The sequence below is a fragment of the Penicillium odoratum genome (genome assembly GCF_028828045.1).
Source record: "Penicillium odoratum strain IBT 22623 chromosome Unknown utg000005l_segment0_segment0, whole genome shotgun sequence".
Classification (NCBI taxonomy): Eukaryota; Fungi; Ascomycota; class Eurotiomycetes; order Eurotiales; family Aspergillaceae; genus Penicillium; species Penicillium odoratum.
This window is the reverse complement of record NW_026643147.1, coordinates 1,363,536-1,377,700: the sequence shown is the minus strand read 5'-3', so window position 1 is coordinate 1,377,700 and position 14,165 is coordinate 1,363,536. Positions and strand designations below refer to the sequence as shown.

At 49.2% G+C, this 14,165-nt stretch overlaps 6 protein-coding genes across 6 annotated transcripts; 5 read left to right on the top strand and 1 right to left on the bottom strand.

The window, feature by feature from the left end:
* Nucleotides 1–345: 345 nt before the first annotated feature.
* N7520_006065 (gamma-glutamyltransferase family protein) lies at nucleotides 346–2,346 on the bottom strand (the record flags this gene model as incomplete). Its single annotated transcript, XM_057139999.1, has 4 exons — nucleotides 346–1,620; nucleotides 1,677–2,026; nucleotides 2,092–2,110; nucleotides 2,182–2,346. 4 exons carry the CDS (start codon nucleotides 2,344–2,346, stop codon nucleotides 346–348), a joined length of 1,809 nt encoding a protein of 602 aa, XP_056994005.1.
* A 795-nt stretch (nucleotides 2,347–3,141) lies between these two features.
* N7520_006064 (GTP-binding protein Obg) lies at nucleotides 3,142–4,896 on the top strand (the record flags this gene model as incomplete). Its single annotated transcript, XM_057139998.1, has 1 exon — nucleotides 3,142–4,896. One exon carries the CDS (start codon nucleotides 3,142–3,144, stop codon nucleotides 4,894–4,896), a length of 1,755 nt encoding a protein of 584 aa, XP_056994004.1.
* Nucleotides 4,897–5,192: 296 nt separating this feature from the next.
* Nucleotides 5,193–8,350, top strand: N7520_006063 (ssDNA endodeoxyribonuclease RAD1; the record flags this gene model as incomplete). Its single annotated transcript, XM_057139997.1, has 6 exons — nucleotides 5,193–5,240; nucleotides 5,297–5,474; nucleotides 5,529–5,616; nucleotides 5,672–6,271; nucleotides 6,321–7,401; nucleotides 7,457–8,350. 6 exons carry the CDS (start codon nucleotides 5,193–5,195, stop codon nucleotides 8,348–8,350), a joined length of 2,889 nt encoding a protein of 962 aa, XP_056994003.1.
* A 438-nt stretch (nucleotides 8,351–8,788) lies between these two features.
* N7520_006062 (Iwr1 domain-containing protein) lies at nucleotides 8,789–10,680 on the top strand (the record flags this gene model as incomplete). Its single annotated transcript, XM_057139996.1, has 3 exons — nucleotides 8,789–8,855; nucleotides 9,117–10,412; nucleotides 10,472–10,680. 3 exons carry the CDS (start codon nucleotides 8,789–8,791, stop codon nucleotides 10,678–10,680), a joined length of 1,572 nt encoding a protein of 523 aa, XP_056994002.1.
* A 440-nt stretch (nucleotides 10,681–11,120) lies between these two features.
* Nucleotides 11,121–12,752, top strand: cwc27 (putative peptidyl-prolyl cis-trans isomerase; the record flags this gene model as incomplete). The annotated part of the gene is made up of 1 exon (XM_057139995.1): nucleotides 11,121–12,752. One exon carries the CDS (start codon nucleotides 11,121–11,123, stop codon nucleotides 12,750–12,752), a length of 1,632 nt encoding a protein of 543 aa, XP_056994001.1.
* Nucleotides 12,753–13,211: 459 nt separating this feature from the next.
* N7520_006060 (J domain-containing protein) lies at nucleotides 13,212–13,926 on the top strand (the record flags this gene model as incomplete). The annotated part of the gene is made up of 2 exons (XM_057139994.1): nucleotides 13,212–13,382; nucleotides 13,441–13,926. 2 exons carry the CDS (start codon nucleotides 13,212–13,214, stop codon nucleotides 13,924–13,926), a joined length of 657 nt encoding a protein of 218 aa, XP_056994000.1.
* Between the last annotated feature and the right edge of the window lie 239 nt (nucleotides 13,927–14,165).

Below are 14,165 nucleotides of genomic sequence, written 5' to 3'. Positions count from 1 at the left end.
TGTTGAAGCGTTCTCGATCTCGGCACTTGTGGGGCGTTTAGGATTTTGTTTCGTCTATATGTTAAGAGTTTCACTCTGACCTGAGCCGGGAGAAGTATTTGCCTGGTCATCAGTCCAATACTTTTGGATGCTTTTCGATGTTTCTATCTACTTTTCTAGATCTTACTGGCAATATCATTCGAAACGGCTCGAAAACACCACCCTTTGAAACATCGTACTTTGACTGGGGCATCTCCCACGGGAAATACCGAGCATATAAGTCTATCTAGTCGTATCTTTCGCTGATTGGCCAAGTCCAAGGTCTGGTGGCATATCAGTATTCAAGCGGCACAGAACCCCACTAATTTACAGTAGAGGAAAGGCCATTCCATCGCCACGCGGGTCACTGCCTGCACTATACACCAATTGATCATCGTCATAATGTAGACGAATGATCTGCCCCCGACCAAACATCGACCTTTCCCAACCCTTCAACACCTCAATCTTGTGGCCTAGACGGCGCAATCCCTCAATGGCTTCCTCACTGATCCCCTCCTCGACACACACTGTGCGGTCGTGATCCTCAGATGTTGGTGCCTTGACGCAAATACGCGGGGAGTCAAGAGCTGCTTGAGGGTGGTATCCGAATGCAAGCATGTTGAGTAGCACCTGTACATGGCCCTGTGGCTGCATGAAGCCACCCATCACACCATACACGGAGTTCAGAGAGCCGTCCTCCACATTGGTGATCAAGGCGGGAATAATAGTATGGTAGGGCCGCTTGTGTGGGGCCAGGACATTCGGGTGCCCAGCCTGCAAGGAGAAATTGGCACCACGGTTTTGCAAAGTGAAGCCGCAGCCGGCGGGAATGATAGATGTGCCGAATCCAGCATAGTTACTATTGATGAACGAGATGCCGTTCCCTTCGCGGTCTGTCACGGCGAAGTAAACTGTATCGCAATGGTTGTGTGCTGGGCTGCCATGGTCTAAAAGCTCGGCCACACCGTCTGGCGAGAACAGCTTCGCCCGTTCGGCTAGGTAGTTACGAGCGAGAAGGCCTTGCGAGGGTACTCGCTCCACATCAGGGTCTGTCACCCACCACCCCGCGTCAGCGAAGGCGATTCTTACACTTTCAATCACAGCATGGAGGTATTCTGCAGAGTTGTGTTGGTCCTGGCTGAACTTGGGGATCTTGCCAGCCCGCTCTAGCTCTTCCATAATGCCGAGGGCCATGAGTGCGACAATACCCTGGCCATTAGGCGGATGTTCCCAGACTTCAACACCCTGGTTAGTGCCATTGGTCCCTGGTGACTGCTTGGATGCATTGTCTTGGCCGGTGAACTTGAGTGAGATGGCATCCACTTCCTGTGTACCCTGCGCGGCATGTTGAGCAAGATCCTCGAGGTCCAAATAACTACCCAGATCCTGGGCTACCTTCACAATCTCCTCTGCAATTCTACCTTGGTAGAAGCCCTTCTTTCCATCGGCTGCCAAAGCACGGAAAGTCTTCGCCAATGTGGGGTTCTTCATTATCTCGCCAGGGAGAGGGGCACGCACTCCGTCCTTAGCGGCTGGATCCTTCTTTAGCATTTCGCGGAAGTTAGGTGACGCGGCACGTATATCCTTCTCAGCTTCTTGCCACTAGACTTATGTTAGCTTATAGATAAGAAATAATACAAACGAGAGCAATCACTGACACCGTGGGACGCAAGCTCCGAGACTACAAAGCCCTCTTCACCCATCTCAATAGCAGGTGTCAGAATCTGCTCCAATGACAGCTTGCCACTTCCAAACTTCTCAATTGTATCCACCCAGCCTGCTGCAGCGCCGGGGACTGTTGCCGCGAGAGCATTCAAGAAAGGAATGCTCCCTGGTGCACCGGGAGCCAAGTTCAGGTCCTTGCGCACTTGTTCCAATGTCGCCTTAGCGGGGTATCGACCTGAGCCGTTCAGCGCATGGACTCTCTTAGTTTCAGCCTTGTAAAATAGACAGAACATATCGCCGCCAATTCCGGTCGAGCCAGGCTCAGACATGTTCATTGCGGCAGCTATAATATGTCATGCGATCAGATTGTAGTCTTCATATTGATTTTACAAGAGTCTCGAGACTTACCAACAGCAACAGCAGCATCCTGGCAAACGAATTAACGATTAGTCTTCAATTCTCTTCCAATAGGCTAGTAATCCTGAAACATCAACATACCGCTGCATTTCCACCCTGGCTCAAAATGCGATGCCCCGCAGCAGCTGCCAACGGTTGCGTACATGACACAATGCCATGTTTGCTGTGAACAGTACTTCTCCGACTAGCAAAAGGGACAAAATCAGCGTCCGTCTTTGCATAAATAGCCTTCGAGTTGAGCGGCATCTTGATGGTCTGGAATGAATCCTTTAAGGCGTGTCAGCAATGCGTGGAAGACTTCGTTTATACAGAGCTGCACAATATCCCCGCTATGGTTGCATGAGATACGAATGTCCGACCACCTGCTTAATCGGGTAAAAGAGAGGGGCCGGCGCAATACCCCGCTGCTCTGACGTTGGGGAAATTGGAGTCTATCAGTTTCTTATCGCATGGAGACACGGCGAATTCCGTTGGTAATTAGCCGAGGTGTCTGACGCTTATTATTTTGATCTAAAGACTTTGATTCCAGTTGATAGTGAAAGGAGCCATTATGTGAACCGTATATCCGTATATTTCTTGTATATAATAATGTTAGACATGTCGAGACAATGTATGATTAGAATTTGGGGTGGTGTAAAGGTGCCAGTCTGTCAACTTGTGGCCATTTACTAGCTGCGCCGCTGGGCACATGGGCTTGGTATGATCAAGTCTGTGGGCCAGCATTTTTGAGACGCTAATAATGAAAATATACAATCATAAATCTAGGAGTTCTATCTCGATTCTCAAGTACCAGCCAGGAGCTGCACGGTGAGAAACGTGCCAAAACATGTGGCTTATCACCACGTGACGCTTATCGATAGAGCTCGGTTTTTGGTTTCGGACTGCAGCTCAGCTTCAAGGTCTAGCATTTCTTTCATCAACGTCGACTTTGAGCTGAGCCTATACATATTGGTCCAATCTACAAACCATGCTCAACAACTAGTTTGGTTGCGCACACCTTGCATTTGCCAGAATAAGAATTGATTTTAAAACACCTACAACATGATGGCGCATCAACGGGCCTGTCTTTTTCTCTCGAAGCAGCCGCTTCGAGCTGGACGACTCACCTACTCACAAATCCTCCTTCCCCGAATCCTTCGAGCCATAATTCCTCCTCGGAGACTATATACCACCGAGAACGAAGCCCCACGATTCGCCGATACTCCTCCTCAAGATGAAGCCAAAGATTTGTCGCATTTGAACCCGTCGCCAGAAGACTACTCCCGCTTCATTTTCCAGGACAAATGCACAGTCACAATGCATGCTGGTGCTGGCGGCCACGGTTGTGTTGCCTTTCTACGAGAAAAATACATTGAAGAAGGTCCTCCGAATGGAGGTGATGGTGGCAGCGGAGGAGGCATTTACATCCAAGCTGTGGAGGGCTTGACCAGTCTGCACAAACTTGCTCGAAGGGGTATAATCCGAGCTAGCCGAGGGAGAAACGGACAAGGCAAAAGCATGGGTGGGAAACGTGGTGATGATGTCTTGATCCAGGTTCCCGTTGGCACAGTGGTTCGCGAGGTATCTCGTCATGATCCGGTTGCAGAAGAGCTAGCTCTGAGGCGGAAAATTTACGAGGAGCAGCAGCTCGAGCAGCAAGAGCGGCGTGAGCAACGTGCCCTACATGGAAAACCGGCGAAAACGGAAGAAGGGGAAGAGGGGGAGGAGATGGAGGAGATGGAAGAGGAGGAGGAATCCGATTTCACTCCTATTCGTTTTGACCGCTGGGTGCTCTATCCTGGTGCCAATCCAGCCGACTTTTTGACGGTGGAGTTTCCTCGATTGAAACCGCGCCGACAGGCTATTGCTGCGATGGAACCTCAAGCCCCGATCTTTCTTGATCTGTCAGCACCAATGGACAAGCCTATGTTGTTGGCCGCTGGTGGTGCCGGTGGGTTAGGCAACCCTCACTTTGCTGGTCGTGTTAGGGGCCGGCCGAAGTTTGCTTCCCGGGGCGAGGGTGGAATGCGGCTGGAGCTTGACTTTGAACTCAAGTTGCTGGCAGATGTTGGCCTGGTTGGAAAGCCTAACGCGGGAAAGAGTACTCTCCTGCGATCTTTGACGAACAGCCGCACTCGCATTGGGGACTGGGAGTTTACTACTTTGTCCCCACAAATTGGCACTGTCATCGTTGATAATCATAAAGGTCGACCGCTGGTCGAAAACCGGGGAAAGAAAAACCGAACTCATTTCACAATTGCAGATATCCCGGGTCTTGTTGAGGATGCACACCTAGACCGAGGCCTTGGCCTCGGATTCCTTCGACATATTGACCGGGCGGGCATCCTGGCCTTTGTATTGGATCTGAGCAACGGTGACCCCGTACAAGAGCTGAAGAAGCTATGGCATGAACTCGGCGAGTATGAAAGACTTCGTGACACAGAAGCAGAGTCTGTTGCCGATGAGCCGGAGGGTGTGATTGACTGGGATTCGCCTTCCGATGCATTCCCAGAGCTCGAAGACGAAACGACTCACGAGTCATTCAACACGCCTAGTAGATCTCTCCCTCGCCTCCCAATGCCTCCTGTTCACACCAAGGCTTGGTTTGTCGTGGCTACCAAGGCTGATCTCGAGCACACACAACCCCAATACCGAGCTCTCCAAGAATATCTATCCGCTGTGCAGCAAGGCACGGTTGATCACCCATCTGGACATCCTGATGGCTGGAAAGAGAAAGTGAAAGCTGTGCCTGTCAGCGCTATTCGAGGAGAGGGCGTTTCTCAGATTCCTAAACTGGTGATGGAGTTCCTGGAATAAAGATGATCAGGATATGTAAACTTTGTACAATAATTGAATATATCACTCCGAAATACTACTTAGAGAAGTGACGATACCTCGCTACATCTACAGACCAGGTGTCCGATTTGTAAAGACTCTGTATCATTGGGAAAATGCTTCATATGCAGCTATCGATAGGAGGACGCACGTCGGCTTGATCACATTGATATATTCGATACTTGCTCCCGCTCATTGCATCATAAGTCACCACGTGACTTCGCGACGACTCACCCGCGGGATCTTGTACTCTAACAACGCGTCAAGACAGGCTCCTCATGCCTCCGGAACGAAACAATGCGCCGGTGAAGCTGTCACTGCCCCTGGTAAACTCCCAACCTTTCTCAGATCATCAAGTGACATCACTAATGCTCTCAACCAGCAATATCAGCAGGACATCTTCACCGAACTACGCGCCGAGGATGAGCTAGTCGTACTTGCTCGCGGCCTGGGCCTTCTACAACTGATAACGAATTTCCTTCATTTCCACGATGTGGCTGGCAATAATTTGGTGTTGGTGGTCGGGGCGGATGATCGAGAGAATGAGTGGATTGGAGAGGGTACGATATCTACTGGGCTTACGCAGCGTGGTAACTTACACTCCGCATGAACAGCGCTTTCAGAGCATAACGATCGCAGCAAGTCTCCACTGGCCAGAGGATTGAAAGCAATCAATACTGATAAAGCGACTGTGTCTATGAGGTGAATGCTTCTTACATTCCAGGTTCATTGCTATTGTGCTGATTGAATCTCCCAGAGAGCGAATCTACGCCCAGGGTGGTATTCTGAGTGTTACATCGAGGATATTGGTCACGGATTTATTGTCAAAGTTGCTCGACCCCGAGAAAGTAACAGGGATGGTCATCCTGCATGCCGACAAGGTGATTGCAACGTCATTGGAGGCATTCATCGTGCGCATATACCGACAATCCAATAAGCGAGGCTTTTTAAAAGCTTTTTCAGAATCTCCAGAGCCATTTACCACAGGATTTGCGCCCTTGGCTAATATGCTCCGCAATCTTTTTCTGCGAAAGGCATCTTTGTGGCCCAGATTTCACGTCTCCGTGTCGGAGGCACTGGAAGGAGATCGCAAGGCCGAAGTTATCGAATTAGAAGTTCCAATGAGCCATAAAATGCGAGAAATTCAGAACGCAGTTCTTGAATGCGTTGAGCTCAGTGTTGCAGAACTTCGCAAAACCAACACTGGTCTGGATATGGAAGAGTGGACCTTAGACAGTGCCCTTCACAGAAACTTCGCTGCAGCGATCAGACGGCAGCTGCAAACAATATGGCATAGAGTGACCTTTCGAACCAAGCAAATTGTCAACGATCTGACAGATCTGCAATCAATTCTTCAGTATGTCCCCTGTCCTTGTCTTCCTATTATGGCGCTAATGATAATACAGGGCTCTACTTACATACGACGCGGTGTCTTTCGTTAAGTTCTTGGATACAATTGTTATGGCCAATGCGCCACCTCCTGGGTCCAATTCTTATAACTACTCGCCGTGGCTTTTTCTTGATGCTGCCCATGTTCTTTTCCAAACTGCGAAGTCAAGAGCATATGAAGGGAAGCTTGATACAACATCTTCGGCCGCATTTTCGGCCGCTTTGCAACCCGTGCTTGAACCTCTCCCAAAATGGAGCGTACTTGCGGACGTACTCCAGGAAATTGAATATGATGCTTACTTGCACCCAAACAGTGCAGATGAATCAAATAACACCATTTTGATCATGTGCAGTGCGGTCAAAACGTGTTATCAGCTTCGCGAGTACATCAGCACCATGAGTACCAAGATTGGAGGAGTCACCAACCCCCGACATGGAAATGAAGATGAAGATGAACCAAATCAAGAGGGTTCAGCGGATGTGATGATGAGGCGGCGATTGCGAAGTTACCTCAATTGGAAAAAATCACTTTCAAACGTGAATAAAAATCTATCACAGGACGAGGACCAGCCCGGAACTCCAGGGACACCATCAGGTCAAAGGCAACAACAAGGAAGGCCTCCTCCTAACAAGCGTCGGAGAGTCCGAGGTGGAGGGGCAGTAAATTCTGCAGCTGCTCGTGTCCCAAACAGCAGTGTTCAAACCCAGGTTGAACAGCCTAGTGAAGTCATCAATCTTCTTAATGAGATTCAGCCAACTGAGGTCGAGGAAACGCAAAAGATCGAAATCGATATTGACGAACTTGAGGACATGGAAGACTATTATCAACTTTACGATATGAATGATCTCATTACGATTCATTCCTATGACGGGGACATGGATGAACACATTCTTGAGGAAGTTCGGCCGCGGTACATCATCATGTATGAGCCCGACTCTGCATTCATTCGGAGGGTTGAGGTTTACCGTAGCTCGCACTCGGGACGGAATGTGAAGGTCTATTTCATGTATTATGGTGGCTCGGTTGAAGAGCAGCGATATCTAAGTGCCGTGCGTCGAGAAAAGGACTCTTTCACCAAGTTGATCAGGGAGAAAGGGGTAAGTCGCGAAGTTCATACCATATTCGAATGGTCTCTAACTTACTATCATCTAGAACATGGCTGTCACTTTGACTCATGACAAGAGTGCTGAAAATCCACAAGAGCAGTTCCTCCGCACAGTCAATACCCGGATCGCTGGAGGTGGGCGACTAGCGGCAACTGCATCCCCGCCACTGGTGGTAGTCGATGTGCGCGAGTTCAGAAGTGCCCTTCCGTCTCTTTTACACGGAAACAACACCATCGTGGTCCCAGTTCAGCTCACGGTAGGTGATTATATCCTCAGTCCCGATATTTGCGTGGAGCGAAAATCGGTTCAGGATCTCATGCAATCCCTCAGGAATGGTCGCCTGTATAACCAAGCCGAAACCATGCTCCAACACTACAAATATCCTCTTCTTCTGATCGAGTTCGATCAAAACAAGGCATTTACGTTTGACGCCTTCACAGGCGGCAACATTAGGACTGACTCCGGATTCTCAACCACTGGGGCTGCCACCAGCTCTAGTGGGATGACGAATTCTTCAAACCCCAAAAGTGCCCAGCACTTACTTGTTCTTCTTACGCTTGCCTTCCCACGCCTCAAAGTTATCTGGTCATCCTCGCCTTATCAGACCGCCGAGATCTTTGCCGAACTCAAAAAGAACAACCCAGAGCCTGATCCCGTTCGGGCTGTTCAAATTGGCTTAGACATTGATATCTCTGGATCCGGATCTGGTGATGTCATGGCTGCCGCTGGCATTGAGCATCGTACCTTCAATCTTCTTCCGCAGGATATGCTGCGTGCTGTCCCCGGTGTGACACCGCAAGCACTTGACCGACTTATTTTGGAGACGGACAGCATTAGTGAGATAGCAAATATGGAGATAGATCAACTAGATCCGCTGGTCGGCAAAGAATCTGCTCGCAGGATCTTTTCGTTCTTCCGGAAGAATCTATTCGATGACTGAATGAACAATTATCCTACAATAATATAGAGCCATGTGCATCTTCCAAAAACTCATCTCTGTACATGAAAACCTGTGCATTTTTTGATAAAACAGCAAAAGTAGAACCAGGCAGTAAGCAAAGTACAGCAATTTTCATATATCAAAATCCATCAGTCAGTATTGCCATTACTTATTGCCGCCGCCTTATATTTTGTAACCTGTCCATAGGATTGTGGGGCATTCATATCAAATGGGCTCTTATGATATAATGGAATTTGAAGTCAAAAAAATTGTCATAAAATAAGGTTATAGCGACACCTAAGGTAAAGCAGTGACTTAATCGCAAGGAGTCACGTGCATCTTCCTTAACCCGATCTGGAGTCATTGACAAGCTTTCCATCTTTCCAACCTTGAAACTCTCCAAGTCGAGCCATTGTCACCTCTTTTTAAGTCTTGAAAATGACACTTCCTCCAGAACAGATTAATATCAAGCGGCGACGTGAAGAGGAGCCCGTGGAAACACTTTGTAAGTCTTCGCCCCTTTCCCTCTGTTTTTTTTTTTTTCGTCTCTTCTCTACCCCACATTTTGCACTGTTCGAGCATGCTGCATCACCAATATCGTTTCATGTTTGCAATTGCGCATTTTCTCGTCTGGTTCCTTGTTGCTGTTACAGTCTGACTCTCCAATTTGCATATTGGTTTGATCCAAATATATAACTTTCCACAATTTACCCCGCTATATCTAAGTTTATTTCCTCATAACAAAATGTCCGCTAATACAACATAGACATTCAATCTGACCACCTGACAAAGCGTCGCTTCACTGACTATGTTTTTCATCGGGTGACACTTAACAGCAATGGCAGCCCTCTTGATTCTGGGGCCTCCGCGCCCTCTCATCCGGCCACACAGAGATTGCTTCGTAGTCCTCGGTCAGTGAGTAGTCTGCACATTCCACCTCACCGTACTGCGCAGTCCGGTTCTAGGAATGGAATCCCCACAGTGCGAGCAACCTCACCAGGTGCAGAGATCCGTGAAGTCCAGCGGGCCGCAGCTGCTCGAAAAGAGGCCGAAGAAAAGCGCCAGCGGGCAATCCACAGTTCTCCTGCTCCGCAATCTGTTTCCCCAGCGTCGGTGGGGGGTACGTCCATCTCTGAAAGAGGACCAATTAGACGGGATTCTGGCTCTGCTTCTGTACCACCTTCGCCGCGCCATGCGCAGTCTGTGCGCCGCTTCCAGATCTCCAGACCCAGTGCCTCGACTCCGGGTTCACGTCCAGGATCCCGGGCCGGTATTCAGAAGCGCCGGGCCGATGGTCCTTCCCCAGGAATAGCTGTTCTAGTGGAGCAGCTTCAGCGCAAGTCGCATTCGCGTCAAGCTTCTATGATCGCAGACCTCGTGCACCAAGCACAGACTGAAAGCCAAGAGAGTGTCAGAGCCAAGACCCCTGAGGAGGCAGAACCTCCAGCAAAGCCCAGAAAGCGGCCTGTGGTGAATCAAGCTGAGAAGAAGTGGCGAGAGGAGCGACAGGGCGCTATCTCTGCTGCAAAGGAACATATTTCAGAAACGTTAGAGAAGTCTGCGCGGGCGCAGCAGAGCACCTGGGACGAAGAATCCGAGCGTCTCGCCAAGGAATTTGAACAGGTTGCACTAGATATCGAACGCGATATGGAGGTGGAACCTCGGAATTTCAACGATAACTTTGCTCCGCCATCACCCCAGCCTCGGCCACAATACAAACCTCCGCAGCCCTTGAAGCACCAGCCCCGGCCTCCTAAACAACCCAGAGTTGTGCCATCCCAGCCCTCTGCAGGCAGCGATGAGATAAAAGCAGACGTGGCAACACCAGTCAGCGATGATGATGACTACGTCTATGATGTTTACATTCGACGCCCGATCGAGGAAAGTGATATGCTTTCTAACCCGCTGGCTGAATTGCAGTCCGAGCAGCAGCTCAAGGCACTCCAAGCTCCCAACTCGGGTATTGGTGTTATTGTCATCACCGAAGAAGACGAAGAGTACTGGGAGAACTTCATCGAAGACGATGAGGAGGAATGGGATAGTGAGGATGCAGACTCAAATGGTAGGTTTTACTATCGTTCTTCGTCTTCGAAACTTTACTGATCATGTCTTACTAAACAGCTGAAAATCACCCTGCAAATGAGTATCCGGAAGAAGAGCTGTCCTCGTCAGATGAGGAAGATGACCCTACTGCTGTCTACAGGAAATATCGCACACGTGCAGCGTCAGATGATGAGGAGTTTGATTTTGACAATTCTGGGAGCGAAGGTGGCAGATATGGACAATGGCGATCTGGGGGCCAGGTTTATTCCGACGATGAAAGCGATTGAAAAGATTAAATCGCGTGAACATTGTTACATACCTACATAGGCATTATTTCTAGGCATGGATTGAACAGGGCGTTCTATCTTCAAATTGATTTAGAGTAGACTGTGTCTTGGACCTCGGGAAATTGATGGTTGCTTCTGTGGGCAAACATACATATACGTCCATGAGCAACCGGCAGGAATATAGTTAAATTACTGTACTGAGCTTCAGGCATATGCACTAGGCTAGTGAAGATGAGAAATAGCAATTGGCGTGTTTCTCTCTAGTTTGATTTTCGATTGAATAATTTTCTGAGTTGATATATAGAGGAGCTGTCACGTGTTTGCATGACGTCCGTCCACTTTTTACTGCGCCCTTTCGAACTCGACGACGAGCGTTGAGTTCTCCCCGATTGACCCTCTATCTACCACCGGGTCGCTTCTCGGCCGCTCACTCTTTCGACATGTCTACTCAGTATGCCACTGAGCCGACTCCGACCGCTTCGGCCACGTTAAACACAACCGTTGGCCCAATTCATATCGCTCTTTTCGCAAACCAGGTCCCCCTCACCTGCAAGAACTTCCTCCAACACTGCAAGGACAACTACTACGCCGGAACTATCTTCCATCGGGTCGCTCCAGGATTCGTCATCCAAGGTGGTGATCCGACGGGGACTGGGTCCGGTGGTACCTCCATTTACGAATACCCGGAATTCGAATACGACCCCGAAGCGCGCGATCCGAACGAGCGAGTGGTTTTGCGAGATGAACTACACAGTCGCCTGCGCTTCAACCGGCGTGGATTAGTTGGAATGGCCAAGAGTGAGGATGGGACTTACGGTAGTCAATTCTTTATCACACTTGACAATACCGAGCGGGAGTTGAATGGGCAATGTACGATGTTTGGCCGATTGGAGGGAGACAGTATCTTCAATGTGTTAAAGATTGCCGAGGCAGAGCGTGTCGAGGGCACCGAAAAGCCCGTATACCCGGTGAAAGTAATCTCGTGTGAGGTCGGAGAATTGGGCCCGATGGAAGGCAAGCTGAAGGATCGCAAGACTGTTTCTACATCGACAGGGGATAAGCCGGCGGTCAAAAAGAAGAAGAAGAACCCCAAAGCTGGAAAAGTCTTACTGAGCTTTGGCGATGACGTAGGCGAAGAGGAGATGCCTATGCGACCAGCGAAGCCGAAGTTCAACACAAAACTAGTCGCCGATTTGCCCGGTGCACCTAGCGACGCGCCTGCCCCGAAGTCACAAAAAGCAGAGTCTAAACAACCCCGAAAGCGAGCACATTCTCCGTCCCCGAAACGATCTCCATCGACGGAGCGCAAACAACGTCCGAAAACACCAGAACCCCAGGCACAACTCCCTATACAAGACCCCGAAGAACCTGAACGATCCCCTACACCTGCAAAAGAAACCAAGCTTTCACGAACGAATGCTGAAATTGCATCTCTCAAAGCTTCCATGCGTCGCAATGTTGACACTGGATCTACCGACTCGAGCCACAAGAAATCAGCCCTTGAGTCAATGATTCCTGAGACTGCAATTCGAGGCCGGAGACGCCCTCACCCAAGCTCCACCAACGGCGCATCTAGCTCAGGGCCGAGAAGCTCAGCAGAGAACGAAGCACTCCGTATGTTTAACGCTTTCAAAGCCAAACTTGAAAGCGCAGACACACAATCCTCAGCTCAAATATCAAATAATCAACCACAAACCAACAAAGATACCAAAAGCCAAGATCAAGAAGAAGATGAAGAAGAGCAACTATGTGATCTACATTTCATCGTCAATTGTCAGTCGTGCAAATCCTGGGATGACCCGGAAGCCGCAACGGCGGACAATGGAGATTTTGACGAGGCAGGATGGATGTCCCACCAGCTCCGCTTTGGCAAGGATACCCTGGGCAAAGATTTGAACTGGAAGAAAGAACACCAGGCCGACGTGGACTCGCTAATGGTGATTGACCCTCGTGAGAAAGAGAAGGACCTAGCTGGCAGCAGTGGTCGCAAGAGAGGTCTCCAACGGGACCGAGAACGCGAGCGCAAACGAGAGCGAGCTGGAGAACTTGAATGGGATCAAGAAAGGAGGTAGTGGAGTATTTTCATGTACAGACACTTGCTATCTGACCATCGAACTTATCTCTAACTTCATATAATAGAGTTGAAGACATTCCATCCATTTATTTCAACCGAAACCATGGGTTTTTTGTTACCTAACTTGGGCCTTTTTGACCCCATTTCACGAACTAAGATTCTTGACATAGACAGCGCTTGAGGCGGGTCATATAACTAGCTGTCGGCAGCTGGATACTAATGCCGGCCTGGGGAAGATAGTATTATAAGGATATGACATTCTTTGTTCCGAAAGAGATGGAGGAAAACAAAGCGAAAAGAACTACATGAAAAGACCTATGTGAACAGACAAACGATGGCACCAACGGTGGGGTTCGTTTTACCTCATACTCCGACAATCACGATCCAGGCTCGAACAAAAACGTGCTTCAGTCGTGCACCCAACTTTTAGCGTGCATCTTTTTGTTCGGCGACAACAATGAGCAATCGATACGTGCCCCCTGCTCAGGGCTTGGATGATTACTATGCAATCCTCCAGATCTCACCTAGTGCAAATCTGAACGAAATTAAGGCAGCTTGGAGACGCCTTGCACTGGCTAAACACCCTGACAAAAACCCATCTCCCAACGCTACTGCCGAATTCCAACTTGTGGGTCACGATCCTCCTTGGTCTTAGTATTCCTATGTCTGTGACTAACTGTGACTAGCTCCAAGAGGCATACTCGACGCTTTCTGAACCGAGAACTCGCCAAGCGTACGATGTCAAGTACCGAGAGTCCCAAATTACCTCGGAGACCAACGACCCCCAACCTCATTCCAATGAGAAGAACCAAGATGGGAACAAAGGAACTCAGTCAATGCTCGATATGTATTTCAAAATTCAGCGATTGAGATCCCAGCTCAACAAGACGGGGGGAAAACTTAGATCTGTCACTCAATTTTACCATGCCCTTCTGACAGAGATACGCCGCCTGGATGTCGAGATTCGCGGCTTGTTGGAAGCGACGACCATGCGGGATGAATCTGGAAACCCTAACTGGAATCTGAATTCCTCATATTTCGACATGTGGATGGAGCGAGCAGCCTACAGAACAGAGAGAGGTATCATTGAGTCAGAGATGCGTCGGTACCATGAACAAATGTCGTCATTGATGTCACAAATTACCATGCTCTCGGCCGAATCGAACAGGTGAATCATATGCGAAAAATTTCGGGCCGTCTATGCAGCGACAAGGCTCATGGTCGCCATGATAATGTGCGCGTTTTCAAGGGCATGATATTGGGGGTGGCAGAATTTGTGTAGTTTAGGGTTAGCGGTGAACCTGACTGGGACGCGAGCCACTTTTCTCCCGCTAGTGACTTCTGAATATCATTTCTTTTGTGACCTAAAATATTCAACATTCCGAGGAACTTGCATCTACAGAAGCAACCA